A 24,065-nucleotide genomic window follows, 5' to 3' on the forward strand; every position below is an offset into this window, starting at 1 on the left:
CAGTCTCCAAACAACTCCCACTGAGCAAGGAGCTTTCTAAAATGTAAAATCCAATACAAAAGGAAGGCGGAGTGTCCCGATACATTTTAAAACTGTACTGAATAAAGACGAGCAATCACGGATGCCTTGCTTAGCACCAAGAAGAGTGGCTGGTAGGGGTGCGGCGAGCGGCCCCTCCCCCAGGATCAAAGCCCTGGTGATGGAGTGACTCGTGATCCCCTTGCTGAAACATTCATCACTCACAGGCCAAAGCACATGATGAAGCAGGAAAACGAACATTACCTTCCTCAGCAATGTTTGTATTTTCATTTCTAGAAACTGGAATATATTCCCTCAGATCGCTGGAGAGCAGGAGGTGGGAAAATATTCCTACTGCATCTCCTGTCTTCTTGTTTTACTAAGTTTCATCTTGCTCAGGGAGAAAATAAACCAACTATATGTGTGGGTTAAAATTAGTATAAACTGGAGTAAGAAGAAACCATTTCAATTCAAAAGCAAAACACACAGCATGTTTTACATTCCCCAAAGTATGCCAAGGCTTCACCTTAACTTCAGAGCTAAGCTTTCCATGCAAACAAATTATAAACGTATATGAATTTGCTATTATTTTCATTTTCTGCACTATCGCTTTTTTCCTTCTTGACTCATTTGTCAATCTTCTAGAAGGTATCAAAATAAGCCACTTATGAAGTGAAAAAAATTTACCGAGATGATATATCGAAGAGTGTGTGAAAGGTTTTATAATATATTTTTTAAGATTTAAAAAAATACTTTAAGGTAAAATGAGCCTGTTCACAAACTAACCATGATAGTTAGCAATGAACCAAGGGTTATGGATCCAGGTCTGTGTGCCTAGGGTTCACAGTTTTCAAAAAGATAAGTTTAGACCTTTAACATAGTAGAGTAGCAACAGAAGCAGTAATAGTAGTAATAGAAGCAGTAATAGTAGTAATAGAAAACTCAGGAGCAGCAGCTAACACTCATCTGTACCAGGCACTGTGACTAATGCTTTAAGCATATTTTTAAAATTCCATCTTTCTTTTTTTTTTAACATCTTTATTGGACTATAATTGCTTTACAATGTTGTGTTAGTTTCTGCTGTATAACAAAGTGAATCAGCTATACATATACATATACATATATCCCCATTTCCCCTCCCTTGCGTCTCCCTCCCACCCTCCCTATCCAACCCCTCTAGGTGGTCACAAAGCACCGAGCTGATCTCCCTGTGCTATGCGTCTGCTTCCCACTAGCTATCTATTTTACATTTGGTAGTGTATATATGTCAGTGCTACTCTCTCACTTCGTCCCAGCTTACCCTTCCCCCTCCCCGTGTCCTCAAGTCCATTCTCTACGTCTGTGCCTTTATTCCTGTCCTGCCCCTAGGTTCATTAGAACCACTTTTGTTTTTAGATTCCATATATATGTGTTAGCATACAGTATTTGTTTTTCTCTTTCTGACTTACTTCACTCTGTATGACAGACTCTAGGTCCATCCACCTCACTACAAATAACTCAATTGCGTTTCCTTTTATGGCTGAGTAATATTCCATTGTATATATGTGCCACATCTTCTTTACCCATTCATCTGTTGATGGACACTTAGGTTGCTTCCATGTCCTGGCTATTGTAAATAAAGCTGCAATGAACATTGTGGTACAAGTGTCTTTTTGAATTATGGTTTTCTCAGGGTATATGCCCAGTAGTGGGATTGCTGGGTCATATGGTAGTCCTACTTTTAGTTTTTTAAGGAACATCCATACTGTTCTCCATAGTGGCTGTATCAATTTACATTCCCACCCACAGTGCAAGAGGGTTCCGTTTTCTCCACACCCTCTCCAGCATTTATTCTTTGTAGATTTTTTGATGATGGCCATTCTGACCAGTGTGAGGTGATACCTCATTGTAGTTTTGATTTGCATTTCTCTAATGATTAGTGATGTTGAGCATCTTTTCATTGTGTTTGTTGGCAATCTGTATATCTTCTTTGGAGAAATGTCTATTTAGGTCTTCTGCCCATTTTTGGATTGGGTTGTTTGTTTTTTTGATATTGAGCTGCATGAGCCGCTTGTATATTTTGGAGATTAATCCTTTGTCAGTTGTTTCGTTTGCAAATATTTTCTCCCATTCTGAGGGTTGTCTTTTCATCTCGTTTAGGGTTTCCTTTGCTGTGCAAAAGTTTTTAAGTTTCATTAGGTCCCATTTGTTTATTTTTGGTTTTATTTCCATTTCTCTAGGAGGTGGGTCAAAAAGGATCTTGCTGTGATTTATGTCAAAGAGTGTTCTGCTTATGTTTTCCTCTAAGAGTTTGATAGTGACTGGCCTTACATTTAGGTCTTTAAAAAAATTCCATCTTTCTTACAATTCCATTTTGCAGCTGGTAAAACTGAGGCTCAGAAGACATAAGTAACTTGTTCACAGTCACACACTGGGTAGTGTGGAGCCAGTATATGAACCCCATCTGTCTGACCTCTGATCAATTATCATTAAACCAACCAAAAAGATAAAATCAAGTTTTCTTCACTGACAATAGAATATTGAGAGATCATGATTCAAGGAAGCTAGTGACATGTCCGTCGTCTCCTAGACAGAAAATCCGGGGAAACAGAGTGGAAGCCACCTCTCTCTTCTCTAGACTTGCAAGCAAGCATCCTCAGTGGCCTTTCAGAAAGTCTTATTTGGGGCCCGGCTGGGTTTTGGAGTGGCTGGCACCTGTCATGCGTTCCACCCCACTGTACATGCACGGGATTCCCAGCGTGCTAGCGGAGCCGGCTGGAACAAAGTGGACACAGTGCCCAGGACCAATCACTAAACCTAACACCCAAATGCCCGATTCCTAACGCGGCTCTAGTCTTGGATCCAGATAGACGTCCACTCCTTGTCCTTTCCTGGTCTAACCACAGTCTCGTTAGACCAGCATGGCGTCTTTGCTCACCTCGCCCCTGGCCTAACTGGCTTTCAACCTGGTCTTTCCCCTTCACTTCATTTTTAATTCATTCTCGCAACGCGTGTCTACTGCTTGGATTGCCTTGAAGTTTATCGGGGTCAAGACATGTGGTGGATAAGATCAAAGGGCAGAGAAGACATCATTCACATCAGGCTGCAAAGTCCGTCTGGAGCATGAGAGCCCGTGAAATGTATTCACGTGTGGCAAACGGGAGGAGGGCAACATAGTTGCTAACGGAGCCCCATGTTGGAACGGTAATTGCCGGCGGAGGAAATACTAAGTGACAGGGAGCTGACTCCACCAGGAAATTATCCAAGCTGTTAAAGTCATAAATTTAGGTAAGGAAGGAAAGGGAAATATTGCCCATTACAGCAGCTTTCCTTGCGGGTGGAGGGCGGAGGGCGGAGGCGGCATCGGTTTCCTCCGTGAGAGATGTTTTCCAGCTACGGGCCTCTGAAATGAAATCCCCAATTCACCGCACACATCCCGTGCCGGGACTCTTGTCACTCCTGTTTCTTTGTTTTACAGGGTGGCACTCCAGCTCCAAATTTTACAGGAGACAAGAAACTCTCATAATTTGCAGTTGTTGCAAGCAGGGACTCAAAGATTGCTGGAAACGTTGGTATGAAAAGAAATCCAAGAAGCTCATTTTATTTTCACGAATAAACATACATTTAAGGAGCTTCTGAGCTGAAACACAAACAAAGCTTGTGTCCGCAGATTGAGGACCGTGGCTCCAATTCAATGATTCTTTGCTCTGGGGATGTAAAGTATCAGCGCGGCTTTTGGTAACTAACTTGGCACCGGCAGGCAAAACGGCTAAGGGGTTACCAAAAGCAAGCCACAAAATAAAACATTTAAAAGAGATTACTGGAGATCTTCCTCAAGTATCAAATGGAAGGCAAACTTTCTGTGGTGAGAAGTAAAGGAAAAAGGGAAGATATGAGAGGGAGAGAGAAAGAGAGGGAAAGAGACTGCTTTCTGTCATGGATCTATTTGTAAAACAATACATATTCAAAGAAGAACTGTTGAAGAATTGTTTCTTTGAAGTACTGACTCCTATTATTCCTGTGTCTATTTGTTCGGGTTTGGAAATATCAATGTTTTAAAAGGAAACACATCGTAGGCAGTGTCTTAACAAAATAAAACGAAATACGGATACTGTGTTTTACGTTTGCCCTGTCCCACCCTGTGTCTTATTGTCAGATCGTGTGAACAACAGGCACTGCAGCTTTGGCGTGGGGGGGATCTGGTTTTCTTCGGTTCAGATCCAGCACTTTGCTTTCCTTCTCCTAGAGCAGCACGAAGAGCTTCAGAAAGAAAACCGTGACTCATGATGTGCCCGTTTTTTTGTACCAGGTCCCGTAGCCCTAGTGGATAGTTTCTCCAGATGAGAGGCCGGACCAGGACCGCGGTCTGCTTGCTTTTATCTGTTTCTCACTGATTCTCACCAGGCAGACATTCCATTGTGTTGAGCAAAGAGGATGTTGAAATCAGAGGCGGGGGGTCTCCGGGGGCCAGTCATGCCGCTGATCTGACTTCTCTCTTCCCCTCTCACACTGGCCTACAGCCCGCATTTCTAGGACATCAATAAGAGCTCGCAGAGCTACGTGAATTTAAGGCTCAGGAGAGAGCCTGTAATTAAGCAATTAGGCTGTCAGTGGGAGGTCACTTGAATACTCGGCCTTTGTGAAAGGAAACCTAACGGAGCCGTTTTCGTGCTGACCGTACAAGTTCTGTGCAGCCCCTGGGTCCCGCTGCCGCCTTAGCAAGAAGCACTCACAGTGTGTCCTTCAGGAGAGCCAGAGGTTAATGACGCCAGCCACTCGCAGGGACTGAGCAAAAAGTGCACACATATTACCAAATTAGTTGAAACCTGAGTGTAAATTGAGCTTTCTGATGAGCTCCAGATGATGCCATCACCACTTCAATAGCAGCCCAAAAAATCTAGTTTCTCTCTTTTTTTATTACAGCAGCATGAAATTCTAGAAAACATGCTTCTGCCATGTTATCTAAGTTCTCATGTGGCTCGAAATACTGAGATCGAATATCAATAATCATGCCAGGGAGTGAACTCTGCTCAACACGCTCGCAATTTTCCACTGAAGGCTGGGATGGCTTTCTCTGGCATATGCACACATACCTTCCTGACACTATTCCCTGCATCCTGTCTTACTCCTTACAAATAATTCTGAGAGATGGCTGGGTCTCTAATGGGACTCTGCCACTAACTGCGGTTTATCAAGCACATCACTCTGGCCTCTGGGCCTCTGAGTTCTTACCAGTAAACTAAGAGACTTGGACTGACTAGGTGACCTCCGAGGTTCCTTCCACCCTGTTAATTGTCTGATACTCATTTAGCTAGGGCCCTGTTAGCTAAGCCAGAGGAGTGTGAGTGAGGTCCAGAACTGGGTCGAGATGCTTGCCTCACACCTGTCCATCTCCTATTCTCAAAACTCTTCAGGGAGGGAGGACTTGGGCCTTTCTTTAAACCCAAAGCCAGAGGATTGGATTCTACCTGGCAGGAACAGAACTGCATGTTTCTTACAATACAAGCTACATCAACTGGAAAAAAAAAAAAAAATCCCAGTCATTGTAGGAGCAGAGACCACAAAAATTCATGTATTCCTGTGTTTGGCCGTGCATCTGTTAGTCATTCACGCATCAAGCAGACTGACCCTTTGGCATACAAAGACTGCTGCTGTGGGTTCTGTGAAAGGGGACAGAGGCTGTGCATTACTGCTCCGTGGTTAAATTTTCATCTCTTTCTTCTGCTTGCTGAAAATTGTGCGTCTAGTTCCACGCAGCCAAGAGTGATGGCTTAGGGCTCCCTTGGGCTTATGCTGTCTCCACTTGGGACCTCTGGGGACGAGACCTCCTACAAGAAGAGCTCTCTTCTGTACAGCAAGTGGAGTGTGGAGATGACCCCTTAGCCACTGCCCATGGACTTGTGCCCCAGGGGACGAACAGAAGCCCAGTGCTGTGGAGTTGGACTGTGGCCTCCGGAATGAGCCCGCTACTGACATCACCTTCACTACTGACAGACCCTTCGTGTCTGCTCCTCCAACTCCCCCCCTTATTCTCCTCTTCCAACCCACAGACACAACTCAGAACTGGATCCTCTCCCCTAGGTCCCCTCTTTCTGCTTGGGCTCCCCAGGCACTTGATTTTATAAGTGAGCAAACTAGCATCCCCAGGCCGTGCAGAGAGGTGAGTGGCGGTGCTGAGCCTGGAAACGACCTCCTGGCAGCATCTGGAACATAGTGGGCACCAAAGACCGAATGGACGGATGGAACCCAGACCACCTGGCTTCACAGGATACCCACTTCGCAATTCATGTTCGAGATCCTAACACTTTTCCCAATATTGATAAATGAAGTGTGGGTTCATCCGAAAAAGAGTTCAGAATGGTTCCAGAGTAACCCTGGTTTTATTCCCCCCTCCACTATTTTTTCAGTTGGCCTTTACCCTGTGACAGTCCCCTGCATGTAGACTGTCATTTTTATATTTTACCAAAATACTTACTCTTACTTTAGGCTTCCTTGCATTTTAGTGCTGGTCCTGCTGTTAATTTGTACCTGGTCTTGATCCTGACCTCTCTGCACCACGACTTTCTTATTTTTCGTATAAACAGATGACAGTAAATTATCTCTAACCTCTCCTCTTCCGATCTTAACATTCTATGTGTCCCTGTGTTTACAACAATAAACACGATGACTTTTAGAAAGAATATTTCCACTTCTGACAATCCAAACTGATATAGGAGGTTTAAAACCCTGAAGGCTGGTCCTATCCAAGCATAATTTACCTTGGTATTGAATAATACACTTGCGCTCTATTAAAAATCCCATGAACACAAACATTATCTGGCAGCAGCATTGGCAGTTGAATATTTTTCTCTTTGCTAATGACTCTGTCTAAGTAGCAGGACCAAGAAATTAACTTGAATGTCTGCAAAATGAATGACTGGCTTTGTATGAACTTAAACTGCAGAGATATTATGTAAGATACTGGATTTTCGGGGGCATTTCGCATCCAGTGTCCATCTAGCCATAAAGATAGATGGCTGGTGCCTCAATGCCTACCTTCATGAACCCCTGGACAGTGAACTCTAAATTGGAGCCAAGCTCCCAGCCTCGCCAGTGCATTGCCTGCCTGTTTCTAAACCTCTGCAGACCTCCATCCCCGCAACCGTACACAGCAGATCTCTACCCCAACTTATCCGAACAGTCCTTTTTCACATTTCTTTATCTCTTAGTAAAGGTGAGTTACAAATTGTACAAACAAAAATGACTTAGCTTGTATATGATTTATGCAACTTTCAATATAAATACATTTGCAAATCAGAAAAGAAACGTTATGGTTGGCCATGGCTTCAAATTTCTCATTCTGAAAATATGAAATTTATAAAACCAACCTGGCCCTTCCTCAGGTCTCTGCCCTGATAACATGACTTCATCATTTACTCCATTGATCTCTTACACTCAGCTGCTCTTTTGTCACCAGCACCCTGCCCTCCCGGCATGCTTAAGCTTCTTCACCACTAAAACAAATAATAATAACAACTTTCCTTTGATCCTGACTTACCACAGATGATGGCCCTTTATCCCTGTATGCCATTCACTTTCCTAATTCTGGGGAAAAGCTGAGAAGCTCTTGTATCTCCTAACCCATCGTGATCTGGAGTCTTCCAGTACTACCCACACCAGTCCTGCTTCTTAAAAGGTCATCAAAGACTGAATCTGGTGGCTTCATTTCAGCCTCATCTGCTGGATTTGACACCTCTGCCCACCCACTCTTAAAACTGACTTCACTGTTGGTTTCTATGCTACCATTCTCTTCTGCTTCTCCACTCATCTCCTTGAGTACCCTTCAGTCTCCTTGTCCTTTGTTTCTCCATCTTCCCCCTAAATGGTGATTTAGGGCCAAGAGTTTACTTGGCCCTTTTCTCTTTACAAAATACTCGTATACAGGATTCCACCTACTTCTGTGGTTTTAACAACCATCCAAGTATACAGAAATTATCCTCAAGTGGGTATGTCCAGCTCAGACCCCATCCTGAGCACTGAACCCATTTGCTGAACTCTATAAGGGACGCAGTGTAGACCTTCAAACTCAAGTTTCCAAATCAAACTGAGTAGTCTATCCCTTTAGTACTCTCTTAGCCAATGGCATTATTATTTACCCATTCTTCAAGCAAATCATCTTAACCCCTGCATCTCTATCACCCCTCCCCCCGACCCTCCACCGTGTAATTAGCCTCTAGGTTTCGGTGGCTACACCAACATAAGCTTGCCGGTACATCCTTTCTCTCCACTCCCAAGGCCACTCCCCAAGGTTTTTCCATAGCTCTCCAGTCAGCCTTTATACCATCCTTCTCTTTCTCTGCCGACCCTAGCCTCACACGGCTGCCTGTTATTATAAAACACAGTTTTGAGTACGTTACAGAAAACGTTCATCAACTCCCCGCACTGGCTATAGGATAATTTCAAGTTCTTCACAGAGCACAAAAGAGTTTGTCCAGTTCGGGTGTTCTCTATAGACCCTGGGTCTCCACACGCCCCCCAGCACAGAGCTACAGCCCAAATGTCTGTGCACGCTCGCGCTTCTGCGCACAATCTACCCTGTCCTCCCCCCAGAGCTCCCTCCCCTGGCTTCTGTGCCACATGTCTACTAGTGAAATTCTGCCGCGTACATGTCATCTTCGGTGTGAGACCTCCTCTGGCTTCCAGGCCCAAATGAATCACTCCTGTCTCCTCGTGATCATTATTACAGTTTACTGAGTCCTGGGTCCACGAAGTGCTTGGTGCTGTGCTAGCAGAAAGGTTCATAGACAGGGCCTTCTTTTACCGAAGACCTGGAGGCCCAGGATCCTAGGCTGGTTGCTCCTCCGAGTATTCCACAGCACCGCCTCCACCACTGCCCCTGGCACGTGCCTCTCTGGGGAAGCCCACCATCCGCGTCATGGCGACTAGGGCTGGCATGGACGGAGGGCTTTCTGTGTGACAAGCGGATCACCGACATGACCTCCAGTATCCCAACGACAAATCTGACACAGATACTCTTACTGTCCCCGTTTCACAATTAAGGAAACCGAAGCTGAAAGATGAGCTTTCTCCCAGGCAACTCAACTAGAAAATGGCAGAATTCAGGCTCAGCCCCAGGGCCGCCCGACCACAGAGCTGGATTTCTCAAGCACAGCGCTGTGGTGAGCCACACGGCTGGTGCAGTTCGCTTTCTATATCCATGTGCCGCTCCAGTGCTTAGCAGCACCTGCTTCTCATACTCGCATCTCCCCGCAGGCGGGGCTACCCCAGCTACTTCATGCGGGATCCCCTGATCCTGGCAACTTGTTTGGACTATTACATTTTGTATTTTACCGTATCTGCCAGACTGGACTCCTCCCAACACCTGTATGTGGGTTTATTTTCTTATCTCCATGCCTAATGACCAGATTATATTTGAGGTTTTACTTCCTCCTGTCTGTTTCCTCTGGCTACAGTTTGTGAAGTCAAGCCCAGCTGTGTGCTGAGATATGGCGCTGGTTACGAGAAAGCCCAGTCTATGTATTTCTATCTCATGCAGGTGGAAAATCCTACTCATGACCCCAGGAGGGAAAAAATGCAGCCATGCTGGGTGTGCCTTTGACCTAGGCTTTGTTTTGTTCACACACCTTTGCATGTTGAATCTTATGGATTAGGGACTTTACCAAAGAGAAGAAACTGTACCTGGAACCATACAGACCGGGAGAAAGTGATGGAGAATTGCCCACCAGAGACAAAACTGTAAGGCAGACAAGCTGTCTCTGGCCCATTCGACCTTCTCTTGAAGGCACCTCTACTGCTTCAATGCTTTATTTCACCTTCATGTTTAAAGGTTATTTTAGGAGAGTACAGAGTTCCTGGTTGATAGTTATTTTCTTCCTTCAAATTTAAGATACCAACTCTCGTCTTTTCTCTTTCCAGTTATCACTGTTGAGAAGTCAGCATTCAGTCTGCCACTTCCTAAAAGATTATCTGTTCACCCGCTCACCTACTCTCCTGGATGATTGTTACATTTTTTTCTTTATCTTTTAGATAAAGATTAAAATCTTTAAGTTTTCTCAGATAAGTATGTCTTTCTATTTATCCTGCTTGGCTGTATACAGGCTCCCTTGGGATTCTTGTTTTTGTAAATTGATGTCTCTCATCAGTTTTGGAAAAGCCTTAGTCATCAGCTCTTCAAATATTGTTCCTGCTCCATTTCTAAATGTATTTAAATGTATGTTACATCTTTTATATGTGTCCTATATTTGTCTTAACCTCTATTCTGTATTTTTCATCCTTTTCCTTTGTTTTGTTTTGTTTTCTTGGATAGATTCTTCTGATATCTTCCAATTCACTTGTTCTCTCATCTCTGTCTAATTTGCCTAACATACAAAAAACAAACAAGCAAAACACCCCAAACCCTTCCACTGAGATATTAATTTCAGCTTCTGTGTTTATCCACTTTAAATTTTTCAGTTTTTTAAAAAAAATATTTGCAATGTCACTTTTTATGATTTGCAGTCCTTGCTGAAAGTTTTAATTTTGACTTTTATCTCCATAAGCTTAGTAACCATAGTTGTTTACTAACCTGTGCCTGGTAATTTTAGCACCTGGCCTATCAGTGTTTATTTCCATTGTCTGTTATTCATGTTATAACTCATTTATGTTGTATTGTCTCCTCCTATATATAAATATCTTTGATAGTGTGCTTGCTGTTGCATATGAAAATTATTGGTAGAAATGAGGTCTGGGATGATTTCATCTCCCTTTGAAGAAGAGTTTAAATTGCTTTGGCCAGATGTCCAAGGCCTAGATGCATTAGCAATGCAAGGTTCCTCTCATTATTCCATGGCTTGAGATTTAGGGAGGCCACTCAGGTGAATCGACACTTGGATGCAGTCTTTCTGAAAGCTGTTACTTTCATTTTACCTAGGATTTAGGAGAGTTTACCAGGACCCACACCCTACTCAGGTCCTGGACTCAAACTTTGCTCCTCTTTGCCCTGAAAGGCTCTGAGAAGTGCCACTAACTCCTTCTGGATCAGCAAATGCCCCACGGGCAAAAGCAATCCCAAGTACCAAGCTCACATCTCTCTTGGATGTTAACTCAGAAATTTCACACTACCTTGTGAGTTCCTTGTTGCATTTAGGAAAATGTTGTAAAATATCATCCAAAGTTTCAAAATTGTCTTTGTCAGGAGAGTTACCATTATGGAAAGTGGATGTCCTACACCTTAAGTTTGGTGTAGGACATAATGCTTTGCCAATTTAGACTCTGAAGATTCATGTTAAAAGGTTAATACATAACCATAAATCAAATGAACTTTTAAGTAGATTAATGATTTAATCTTGTAAAATAATACTTGAAATCATACTGTTAGCCTGGACTACTTTGAAAATTATGAAACAACTTTTGAATTTTCCTGAGTTAAATTTGAAAGCTAGCCAGTTGGAATTTGTATAAGAAACGGTCAGGAAACTAAAACAGAAAGATCCATTAGCCAAGAGGATCTGGTTTATATTTGAATGAAATATCTCTAAATACAAATGAAAGATGGAAAACCTTGTGTTAAAATAAAATCAGGTAACCAAAAAAATTAAATTAAAGACAAAAAGAAAATTTCAAAATACAACCTCATTCACCTTTACATTAAACATATAGTTTCAGGTGAAAATGTATTAAACCTGTTGGTAGTGATAGAAACTTTTTGTCATTGAACCAACTAACTATATTGAACCAACTATATCCCTTTTCCTCCACCCCCTGTCTCCCCATCTAGTCTGTTCTATCAGACACTGATTTGTTCAAGTAGCAGATCAAGATATCCTGATCTCAAGAAAAGTAGAACCCTGTGAGAACCCCCAGAGAGTTAATAATAATTGATTTAAGGTGGTTATGATAAAACCATGATCATAATCCACTAAACTTTCCTAATCTCTCTTGCAGCCACTTCTGGCCAATGATCTGTAAGGGGGCTTCTGTAAAAATTTTGCTTTCTTGATTAAAAAAAAAAATACAAAATAGAAACAACTAACACTATTCCTTCTCGTCTTCTTCAGATCTGAACTTAGGATGTTCCAAACTGCTGCAGCCATTTTTGGACCATGAGGTAACAACCACAGAATGAAAAGCCAATTCACTAAGAATGGTAGAGCAGAGACTGAGTTGCTAAACAAACCTCCTGGTTTATATTTAGGTAAAAAATAAATGTCCTTATATTTTAAGTTGCTAATAGTTGAGTTTCCCATGATTTGACATAGAAAACATTCATGACTAACACATTCACTAAACATGCTCTTATGGCAATGTTTTGACCCAGGTCTGACTGGAGACAATGCTTGAGATTTGTGTCACTTACCATAATACAAGAGTCCTGAGGTTCAAGGTCAAAGTCAGTGAAGTTCAAGAGAACACGGTGATGTTTTTCCACCTGAATGACCCATGCACAGTCTGTGCTGCTTCTATAAGGACTGGGGTAATTTGGAGAATGAATCTCTCCACTGGGAGCTTGGAAAATGCCACCACAACCTGTAGATGGGAGACCCAATTCAATAATGAGAGGAATCCCTGATGCACAAAACTTTACACCATTACCCGGGAGCACAGAACGATATGCTACTTTGTTTGACCACCATTTTTATGTAGTCTGTGCTAAACATCCTGAAGAACTGAACGTTCACCATTAATTCATGCATCCCAACAAAATGAAGAAGTATGCCTAAGAAAAGACTTCAAATACTTTAAATACTGATGCCAAAGGTTATTTTAAAAATACTGAAAAATAATGCAAATAAAATCATATTTTTGCAAAGCCATGAAATGCCTCTTCATTGTTCTCTAAAAATATAACATACTGTAAGAATAACACATCTCCTTCTAAGAATTTTGATAATTCAGTAGTGTACGCTTTTATAAATTATTTAACATCTGTCTTTTAAAATTTAATATTCTGGACCTTGTACAGTCATTCAGTTTTTTTAATTCCTATGATGTAATCAAATATCTATCACTGTCTAACTCTATGACCCATCATTTCTTGGGTTTATGATAATATAAACTAATAATGGGAAAATTCAGTATTATTTTCTGATAATTGAGAATCATTTTTGGGTAATCTAAACACCATGTAAATATAATTTTCATTAAATTCATGCACCATTAACTTTAGGAAAGCTCTAATATACTTACTATATCACCTCTGGCCTACAGAAGTGGCGCCATAAGGCAGCCTGGAGTCATGTCTTTGCTTTGGCATTTTTTTAGCTGTGTGACTTTGGACAGGCCACTAACTACCCTAAGCTTCCATTTCTTCATCAGTAAGATAAGGACAAGAAATAAACTTCCCTCAGAGGGTGGTTGTGAGGATTAAATGAGAGAGTCTTTGTAGAACAGTTAGAAAAATGCCTGACATACAGTAAGCGTTCAATAAACATTGCTATTAGTAGTAGCTGCATAGATTAACATCTGCTAAAAGATTTTGTACATTAATACTTTATTTTTAAAACTCTGCAACAGGTAATTTATTTAGACAGCCTAAGATCTTGGGCAGAAAGTCACTATATAACAAAAGGTAATAATTCCTTGAAATTCACAAATTTAACATTTGCCAAGCATCCAAATGCGTGGCATAAAGTAATTTACCGCTTTGTCGATGCCCAAATTGAGGCTGGTGAACAGGCAGAAGTCCCTTGGAGAGAAAGCGAGTCCAACCAACCACCCTGCTTCTGCTTTCAGCATGGGTGTGCACACTTGCATGGGCTGGTTTTCACATACGAGGTGACTTTGGAAGTTAAACTCTCTTTCTCAGGGAAGCGTATGTGCCATTAGAGAAGTCACAGAGCTGTGACGGAGGATGTAGCCGTCACATCGCTCTCTAAACACTTCGTGAAATTTAACGAGGGCTCAGCTTAAGTATTTTGAGACAGCTCCTTGGTTCACCCACCTCCAGGGACCGCTCTCCATGAGATATTGAAGCCTCTCCCATTTATGGACCAGTCAGTCTTGAATCGGATTGCCAGCTCATTTCCAGTGCTGGAGACCTGCATGGGATTCTCAGACGATCTTTGCACACACAGCTGGGCTATCCTGGGAGAGTGGAAATCAGGGCCTCCATAGATCTATGACGGGACGGAGAAAAAAAGAACTTGAGAGAGATATTTAAGCAATTACAAGCCTTCCGATGATTCCCCTTTAGCACCAGCGTGTGGATCCTATTATCAGCAGAGATTGAAATCTCAGCCTCCCCACGTGGGGACACACTGTAAACTTGAGCTGGATTTTCCAAGGCACTCCCTCTGCCCTCATAACACACAAGTTCAACTGCCCATGAAATGCCTGCTTGTTCCCTCAGCCAGAGCTGCAGAGCTGAACTGAGTAGATTATCCCAGACTCTCCCCTATCTCCCCTTCCCCTCTTCCAAGTTCACATAGGATCCCCTGCTTTCTTTGGCAGAGGCATGTGGCAGATAATCCGGTATCAAGTCTGATTTTCTAACTCTTCTGGGCGCATAGGAATAGCCTTAGCATAAAGCTATTTTGTTTGTTCACTGAAGGCTATTGATCACTGCTACATTTTTAGGATTTTCCACTTTGCAGCCCGAATGCTTTACAAGATCAGGCATTTAATATGATATTTCTGCCCCTTCAGAGGGAATGAAAACGTAACCTCTATCAGTGTGTTCTGTGGTCCCCTCAGGGAGGGAGTCCTACAGGCCCCTCTGTACCTTCTCCTAGCACAGACGCTCACAGGAGCAAGATGGAGAGCATTCAGCTCCTGCTCGGGAATCGCCCTGGACTCTGCCCCGCTAGGTCCACCCCACTTGTCCCGGGGTCTCCTAGGCTTCTCCAGTTTGCAGCTATTGGGTTGGATGCAATACCCCGGCGACACACTCCTCGTGGCAACTCTCCCCTGGATCTCACGTCCAGCATCTTGCAGGAGGTCTGGCCCGGCCCAGGGGCACCTCCAGGAGGCCTCACACACAGGTTTCTCAAGGGCCCCTTGGATAGCCCGTGTGCAGGGGTGTGGGGGGAAGATAAGGATCCCACAGAAGGTGTAGACCCCCGACCTTCAATCCTGCCACACTTGCGTTAGTGCAAGAACCACCAGTTTTGCTGACAGTTCTCAGGCACGCTGGCATCTGCGGCCTTCCCCCTCCCGGCTGGAACCGGACCCGGGAAAGGTGGCCCAGTGGGTGCGTGGGTGCGTGTGGTGCCCTGCCCACCCCGACTTGCGCCGCTCTCCCACCCCGAACATCTCCCCACCCTGAGGCCCCGCGCCCCTGCCCCGCCCCCCACCCCCCACCCCCACCCCCGAGGGCGGCTTCTGACTGATGTGGGCATCACTCAAGTGTCCTCGGGGAGGGAGAGCGAGAACAAGCAGCCTACTTTCGGCGAAGAGTGTGTGATTTGAATCCATAATGATTTCTTTGTCTGATTAATTCCCCCCAGCCATGCAGGAAAGGCCGAAATGAATGAAACCACTGTTCCAGGAGCGCCCAGCGCAAGGGCTGTAATTGCAAAGGAATGAAGCGAGCCAAACGCTTGGTGCTGATTTTCACTAGGAGGAGCTCTGTTTGTGTGGCCCCCCAAGTCCCATCAGAGGCAGGACTGGAGGCAGAGCCCCGTGTGGCCCTTCCCACGTACACATATGCAAATGGCACAAACCACACTGCTTCTGGTTTAGCGCCCTTGAGATTCCCCTGCCCCCTGGCCTGGGGCGGAGCTCTGAGCCCAAAACCCACAGCCTGGGCTCCCAATCGTCCACCCCACGAGCAGCACATATTTGGACAGAACAGTGAGCGCAAGCGTTTAGTTCTAACAAAGAAAACTTGCACGTCAGCAAAATATTCTGGTTTCCCTGCTCAGGGTCCCCTTGAGATCGCAAACAAAACGGGTATGAGTCGGCCAGGCCTAGAAGCCTCCAGAAGAGTAAACACTGCCGCTTTTGACATTCTTTGCTTTCCCTCTTACAGAGCCGGGTTCACAGAGACAGCGGGGGAGAGACCAGCGGAGGCTAACGGCCCGCAATTGTCTGGGTTCACTGCGCTGAGGAGTGGCTTTCCTTTCTTGCTCTGTGCTGTTCAGACTCCTTTCTCAGAGACTGAAGTGAAATCAGCCAGTGTTTCTCTAACTGAAACAATACAATGGTACTTTCCGCTTCCACAAATTAAAACCAATAGTTAGCACATGACTCTTCAAAAGAGGAAAAAGATGGAAAGAATTTCAGGGTGTGCTTCGTTGGATTACAGCATATGACTCAACTTTGTGGGAAAAAGAATTGGTCTGATGATCAGAGATTAAAAAATGTGTTTTTAGCCAACGCTCAGGATATAGAACATTTCAAAGCCTATGGTTTTAATCTGTTTTGAACAGTTCTTTCTGCTCTGTTAGCTCCATTTACTGCTACAATCAAGTCAGCATTCCAGGGTTATGAGTAACCAAGCGGCCGTTGCTTAATGCAACTGGCCGCTCTCCGGACACTGCTTTTTGAGAGAAAAATAGATGGGCTCTTGGTTAGATCAGGTGAAAACTCAGGTAAACCGGATACCCGGAGACAGTGAGGCCCTACCGGGCTCTGAACAGGATGGGCTGATGAACAGGATGGGGACAGATGGGTGGAGAAAGTCAGCGATGTTTCCAGGCCACACACCCACCTGCGGTAAAATACTGTGCAACCTGTTGCTAACATGTCATCAGCGTCCATGTGACAAGGGATGGAAATAATCATTTTATTGTCATTAACCCAAACTGACGACAGCACCTTCTTGAGTATTTGCAGAGACGTCAAACAAGGTTTGGAGGGAAAAAGTCAGGGGGTTCACTCACTTCAGCCTTAAGGAATAAACTTGCCCAAATATTTAAGGGCTTCAAAATATTCCCTCAAACCCTGGTTGGATGGGACACGGGAGCCCACCTTGTCCTGACACAAATAAGCCCCAAGCAGACCGCAGCCTCCGCACGGCCCTTTCTGTGCAGGACCCTGTTTGAAGGCTGCTGCCCGGAGGCCTTGTGCTGTCCCTCTGTCCCCAAGGCTGCTCGCAGGGAACAGGCCTGCCCTTTGCTCTCTCACGTAAGGGGTGGGACAAAACCCAAAGCACAATGAACCCATTTACATGTTGCCAAGTAGGCAACAATCACACGAGCTTTGCAATATGAAATTGAAGGGTGAGGAACGTGTCACGTTACCGTGGAACACCTGGCTGCCAGCCCTTTGTATGGGCTAAGGGTTTTCATGCGGCTGAGAAATCTGGCCCGCGGGACGGAGCGTCTCGACATTCCCCACGTGAGCGTTACTCCTGCTTCACAGTCTGAGCTGAGCGGCAGTTTCGTGAATTTCGCGGGCCACCCTATTCTCTCCTCGGAAGAAACTGGTCCTCTTCTGAGCTGGAGTTACGCCTGGGCAGCCGGACTTAACGTGAAGACAGGGTTCGGGTTGCACGCAAGGACTCACCGGCTCTGTCTCCAGTCCCACTTACTGCAGCATCGTCCTCCTTTGCAGAGACTCGAGCTGCTAAATGTGACTCCAGTGACACTGCGTCTACTCAGTGAGGACGTGATTTGAGAACCCCACTTCTTTTCAAGGAGACAACTTGGTTTGTAATTAAATAAGGTTTTTAAGTTTTGAAGTTTCCTATACAGTCCTGCCAACAAGCCGCTCCTTTCAGTACCTTGCACACTGCCCACATCTGTCCTTCTACACCGGCTGACGTGGCGTGTGCAGCGGGGACGGATTCAGTTCTCAGCTTTTCCACTCACTATCCTTATGGTTGTGGAAAAACCCAGCAATCTTTCTGAGCCTCCGTTTTGACAACAGTGAAATGGGGAGCGGTAAAATACCCCTCTTACCTCACAGGATTAGTTAACATTCAAATGGGAAAATGGATGTTGAAATCCCTTTGCAAATCACCATAAGTGTACATTATCACTGCACAACAATTGGAGATGTGCCGCTTTCATTTATCCCACAAATGTATATCAAGTGTTTACTATTTGCCAAGTGCTCTATGGCTCTGGGGGTATAGCAGTGAAACAAAACAAAACAGAACAAAAACAGACAAATACCCAGCCTTCGTGGAGTTCAAGTTCTACTAGATACAGAACCTTGTCATGAGGCAGTCCCTACCGCTGAGGCGATAGGAGTTTCATGTGTACTTGGAAATCATCTAATGACTAGATTCCTGCAACAAACAGCTGATTATAACCGATTCTCAAGGGCCATCTTAATTACCCGAGATAAAGCCACTGCAGCAGTGCTGGAAAAGCTGCGGGCACTTCCTCAGCTCCCTGCGTGCCCCACCCCGAGCACCCACGTCTGATTTACAATCTGCCGCCCACTGCCTTTCCCAAGGGAGCTTTCTCAGGCTGCAAGTGTGGGGCACTGACGATCCCAGGTTCCATCAGTGGGGACGGGAGCTGGGGGACCAATGCCTTGTGTCCTCAGAGGGAAGATTCCGAGGAGCAGACCTCCTAGGACCTCGGGGGTCGCAGCAGGATTAAGCCCACGTCGCCCACAGGGGCTCCCTTCCTTGGCTCTCTCTCCTCAGCCTCCCCCCCACGGTTGCCTCCCTTCTGCCGCCTGGTACCACCTCCTAATTACACGACCTGCCACCCAGCCATTCGGGCACTGCTTTTAGGGAAACCCAAACTGAGATATGAACCCCACTTGTCTGCAAGCATCATTCACCAAGGGCTGATACTCATCGAAACGTCTAAGAAAACAACACTGCTGGCCCCTGGAAAGAATTTAGGGTTTTCTGCAGAGTGATTTCCAGCTCTACCCCAAATCCAATAACGTGCGGAAAACTATCTAAATTCCTACCTCCAGGACATCGAAGTTGCAGCTTGCGTGATACTCCACATCAAAGTCATGGATGGTGAGCTGAACACAGCTCCCAGGGGCTGTGCGAATGTACCAGATACACTCCCTGTTGGCGGGGTATCTGTTAGGGTAGCCGGGGCTACTGAAGGAGCCCGTGTCCCCAGACAACTCTCCGCCACAACCTGTGAAAAGAGCAAGGCTCAGTCAGTTCAAAGAGGGCATCGGCCACTGGGAAACAGTCAAAAATCCAGCTACGCAAAACATAACTCAAAATGCACGATGCCTAGTTTAGGAGAGAAGTTATAAAGTCATAATAAAGTTATAATGAGCAGTTATAAAACAATGAGAAAAAACCATGGCTACAGCTTATTAAATTCACTCTTTTAAAAAAATTGATTATATCATTTGGTGCGATAATTCACAGCTCTTAGTCTCACCACGTCAAACCTTTGGTAATATTTTCAAAACGTCAACCTAATTTTTAGATCTTCTTCATTATATATAGGTAAGAATTTCCTGGTAGGAGGTACAATAGACCGTATGAGCAGTCAACACCAGGTCGCTTGGTCTTCAGTTTCCTTGTATCTAATGCATTATTTCTAAGTCCTTTCAGACCTAAGATGTGGAATTCTAAGTGCTAAAAATCCTTACCTTTGTATGAGAGACTGTAGGAAATTTTAAAAAATATATATATGATATGTCTACAAAAAAGCTTCACAGAGATGTTTATAGCAGTCTTATTCTTAATTGCTAGAACTTGGAAGCAACCAAGATGTCCTTCAGTAGCTGAATTAGATAAATAAACTGTGGTCCATCCAGACATGTGATATTATTCAACACTAACAACAAATGGACTATCAAGCCACACAAAGACACGGAAGAAATATATATGCATATTAAGACGTGAAAGAGGGACTTTCCTGGTGGCGCAGTGGATAAGAATCTGCCTGCCAATGCAGGGGACATGGGTTCCATCCCTGGTCCAGGAAGATCCCACATGGTGCGGAGCAACTAAGCCCGTGTGCCACAACTACTGAGCCTGCGAGCCACAACTACTGAGCCCGTGAGCCACAACTATTGAAGCCCATGTGCCTAGAGCCCGTGCTCCGCAACAAGAGAAGCCACCTCAATGAGAAGCCCGTGCACCGCAACAAAGAGTAGCCCCCGCTCACCGCAACTAGAGAAAGCCCGCGTGCAGCAACGAAGACCCAGTGCAGCCAAAAATAAATAAAATTAAATGTAAAAAAAAAAAAAAAAAGTGAAAGAAACCAGTCTGGAAAAGCTACATACTGTATCATTCTGACTGTATGACATTCTGGAAAAGGCAAAACTATGGAGACAGTAAAACGACCAGTGGTTGCCGGGGACTGGAGGGGAAGCAGAGATGAATGGGTAGAGTGCTTTTTTTGAAGATTTTTAGGGTGGTAAAACTACTCTGTATGATACCGTTAGGGTGGACACATGTCATACATTTGTCGAAACCCACAGAATGTACAACATCAGGAGTGAACCCTAACACAAGCTGTGGACTTTGTCAATATAGAGTCATCAGTTGTAACAAATGCCCCACTCTGGTGGAGGAGGCTGATAATGGTGGACTCTGTGCATGGGTGGGGACCGGGTTACATGGGAGCTCCACCTCCCACTCAGTTTTGCTGTGAACCTAAAACTCTTCTAAAAAATAAAGTGAATGACATATAAAAACAGCAACAAAAATGATATAGGTCCTGGCCCTGGGAAACGTATATCTAAAAACCAACCAACCAAACAAAAAACTGACGTATTAAACCCAGGCATGGAAAAAGAGTCTAGCATATGTTTTATGAATGTATACATCATGCCTTAGAAAGTAATTAAGGCAAATCATTATAACAAATAATCAAATGCTACAACACGTGGTACACAGTAAAACACTGCCACTGCTTACTGAGCGCATAGATGCACTTTACAGATAGTTCCTATTTTAACGCTCATAAGAACCACACGGAGCAAATATCATTATTATCTGCATTTCTCAAATGAGCAAATCAGTGCAAACATAGGTCAAGTGGTTTGTCCACGGTACCTAAGTCGTGAGTGGTGGAGCCACCCATGCGCAGAATCTCCCGCTATCAACCAATCCGTGCAATCCGGCAACGCGGGGTTCTTAATTACTACACTCGACAGACTCACATAGTTGGTAAGAATTCAGAGATTGAAGAATGGAAAGGGAGAGAAAAATTTATGGAAGAAGTAAAACTTGAGGAAGGCTCAAATTTTAAAGACAAAATTAGAAAAAAATAAAGATAAAATTAGAAAAAAAGATAAACTTTTTTCTAAAAATTCTAAATATTTTTTCTTTTGTTTTCCAAAAGCAATTTTTGGTGATTAAAAAAAATTGTTTAAAAAAAAAATTGTTTGCTCTGTTAACGTAGCTCCCTTTTCTATTTTCCAGAATATTCTTAATCAGTTGGTAAATTCTTCCAAGCACCTTCCCTTACTGAGCGTCAAGGCTTTTCATGTTTAAAAATGACAGTGCCTCCTCACTCCATCGTGAATGTATGTGCATTTTCACATTAAGACACTAAAGCTGAGGTCATGTCTACTATCCACCTTTGCAAATTTATTTGTCTGTACAGGGAGTTAGAAAAAAGTGTTATAAAAGTTCAAAAGAAAGAGTCTTCATACAGAATCTCCACTTAACTGAAAAGAGCTGAGAATTCCAAGAAGGATCCTGATTGTGTAAAGAAATCGGATTCCAGCTCAACACGCTACCATCTTCTTGAATGGCCAGTTTCCTGCTTCCATTTGAAAAACCTCTGTGTTTTCAGACTTTAAATTTGCTGTACAGGACAGTATCTTTCCTATCAAGTTTCTGCTTTTATTTCTGGTTAAAGTCCTGCAAAAAAGCTATTTAAAATTAGACGTGTTGACATTGTTTGTAGCCTGTGGTGAATGTTAAAAAAACATAAGTGCATGAAGATTCAAAAATATTTTTCCGACTACAACCATCCATGGAAAATATTCCTGAAGCCAAAATCAGCACAGATTGTATATGTGCTCAGCACCACTGCACAACTCCAGGGGGCGCCAGTCACAGTGTAGTCCATCAAACCATGTTCCCTGGAGTTGTGTAACACAGTGGCCCATGGAAATCATCTCTTACTAAAATACATTATAGGTAAGCAAAGCCAGTCTGTTACCCCCATTTTTTTCAACCTACATTTTCAGCTCCTATGGTTCTTGGTCTCAGTTGTATCAAATAAGCAAGCCAATGAAAAAAAAAACCTTTGGCAGAAAATAACTTTGTGGTCACATAATATAAAAGAGAACAAGGAAATGGAAGCTTGGATACCTCACCTGCCTTTTTATTTAGATTCAGCTCATCAGATAATCTAATTCTTTTTTTTAAATCATAGTCGATTCATCTAAAAGTCTGTATCATATTTTTCCATTGTCTTTTCCAATTGTTTTAGGTTTCCTTGCAAATTCCTTTGCAAATAGCAGGATACTAATACCCTTAACTGAGTTGCTGTAAGCTGGAATGATAATATCAGATTCTTGGCAGTCAACGATGCTTTGAAAAATTACAGTACTTTTTTATTTACCCACTTACAGCTCTGGAGACCCACAGTATACTTTTCCCTAAGGTTTAAAATAAACATAAACAAGGTTTATAAAAAAACAAAGCACAATTTTATTTTTAGGTATGCCATGTTCTTTGCTCATGAATAGCACTTATGTGTGTGTCTCCTAAAGAGAAATTCCAATATTATTAAAAGTGATACCATACTGGGGAAAAATACTGTGTGTTTGTGAGGAGGAGACAAAGAAACTGTTGGAGCTTGAAGACTCTTTGCAGCTTTCTTTTTCTCCTTCATAATCTCACTACCTCTGAAGTTCAATTTACCAAAAGGTAACAACTTTGATTTAACAGTTCACATCAAACGCAAAATAGAACAAATTAATTCAGTGGTATTTTATGGTAAAAACTATAAAGTACTGAAATATAAAGTTAATTCTGATAATTATGGTAGAAATTTAACTCCCTCTTTGTATTTCTAAATTTTGAAAGACATAAAATAACTTTCCAATTCCCATCCATCCATCCATTCAATCAATATTTATTGAGCATATGCCACAGTACAAGCAGTGCTAAAGAAGCCCCTTGGGAAAAAATGCCCCTTGGGAAAAAAAAAATCCATCTGTAGACATAAAAAAACTGCTATTACCACATGCCCTCCTGCAAATCATTAAATTCTTTTTGCTTTTCCTTCAGTTTGCAAAGAGTAATTTCAGTAAGTTTTGATTTGAAAAAAAATAGTGAATTCTATTTTATCTTTCACGTGCTAAGTGACGGTAAGTTATAAATAAAAATAAATAAATCATCATGTTGAGTTGCCAAAATATATTTTAGAATTTGCTAGTTTCAATAGTACAGTGTTGGCATAATTCTCTTTCGATACTAATTTCATTCCACAGATGAGAGACTTTTATCAGCATTTAGCCAGTTATGCTTCACTCTCTCGGGTATCATTTCTTTTTCCTAGATTTGGAAATTCTTTAATAAATGTGTACTTGGTATCAAACAAAAAAAAATTATGTCAAAATATATCTTTAAAAAACTGAAAAAATGGGGGGAAGTGTAAGCTGGAACGAAGTGAGAGAGTGGCATGGACATATATACACTACTAAATGTAAAATAGATAGCTAGTGGGAAGCAGCTGCATAGCACAGGGAGATCAACTTGGTGCTTTGTGACCACCTAGAGGGGTGGGATAGGGAGGGTGGGAGGGAGAGGCAAGAGGGAGGAGATATGGGGATATATGTATATGTATACGTATAGCTGATTCACTTTGTTATAAAGCAGAAACTAACACACCACTGTAAAGCAATTATACTCCAATAAAGATGTTAAAAAAAACCCAAAAAAATGAAAAAATGAATGATGTCTATTTTTTCTATGCTCTCCTTAAGGGACAAGGGAAAATATATTCATAACAAAACTGAGAACATTTCTATTAACCAAAAAAAATCAAATATGTAATGATTTATTTGATAATTTGTTTCATAAATTCAAGCTATCTTTAGGTTAACAAACATTAGAATATGAATTTGGAATTGGATAATTATAGATAAAAATGAAAAATAATAAATTCACACCAACAGTTGAGTTTTTCAAATTATAAATGAAAAACAAAAACTATAATTCACAGTAAATAGTAGAGTTTTTTAAAGAGTATACAATGTGAATCTTTTGAATTGTATTTATACATTGTTTTCCACTTAATTAGCTG

General features: G+C 42.9%; 1 protein-coding gene and 1 long non-coding RNA gene across 2 annotated transcripts in view; one reads left to right on the forward strand and one right to left on the reverse strand.

The window, feature by feature from the left end:
• CUBN (cubilin) overlaps positions 1–24,065 on the reverse strand; it is a 283,798-nt gene that overhangs the window by 135,320 nt on the left and 124,413 nt on the right. The window contains exons 31-33 of the mRNA XM_082385173.1: positions 18,790–18,971; positions 13,916–14,090; positions 12,332–12,501 (exon numbers count right to left, since the gene is read on the reverse strand). Of these exons, the coding sequence (XP_082241299.1) occupies positions 12,332–12,501; positions 13,916–14,090; positions 18,790–18,971 (527 nt within the window). The remainder of the gene's footprint in view (positions 1–12,331; positions 12,502–13,915; positions 14,091–18,789; positions 18,972–24,065) is intronic.
• Positions 930–4,123, forward strand: LOC309625717. The gene is made up of 2 exons (XR_014242699.1): positions 930–3,285; positions 3,476–4,123. It is a non-coding gene; the product is annotated as an uncharacterized lncRNA (long non-coding RNA).

Source organism: Balaenoptera borealis, assembly GCF_965194805.1.
Source record: "Balaenoptera borealis genome assembly, chromosome: 3".
Taxonomy (NCBI): domain Eukaryota; kingdom Metazoa; phylum Chordata; class Mammalia; order Artiodactyla; family Balaenopteridae; genus Balaenoptera; species Balaenoptera borealis.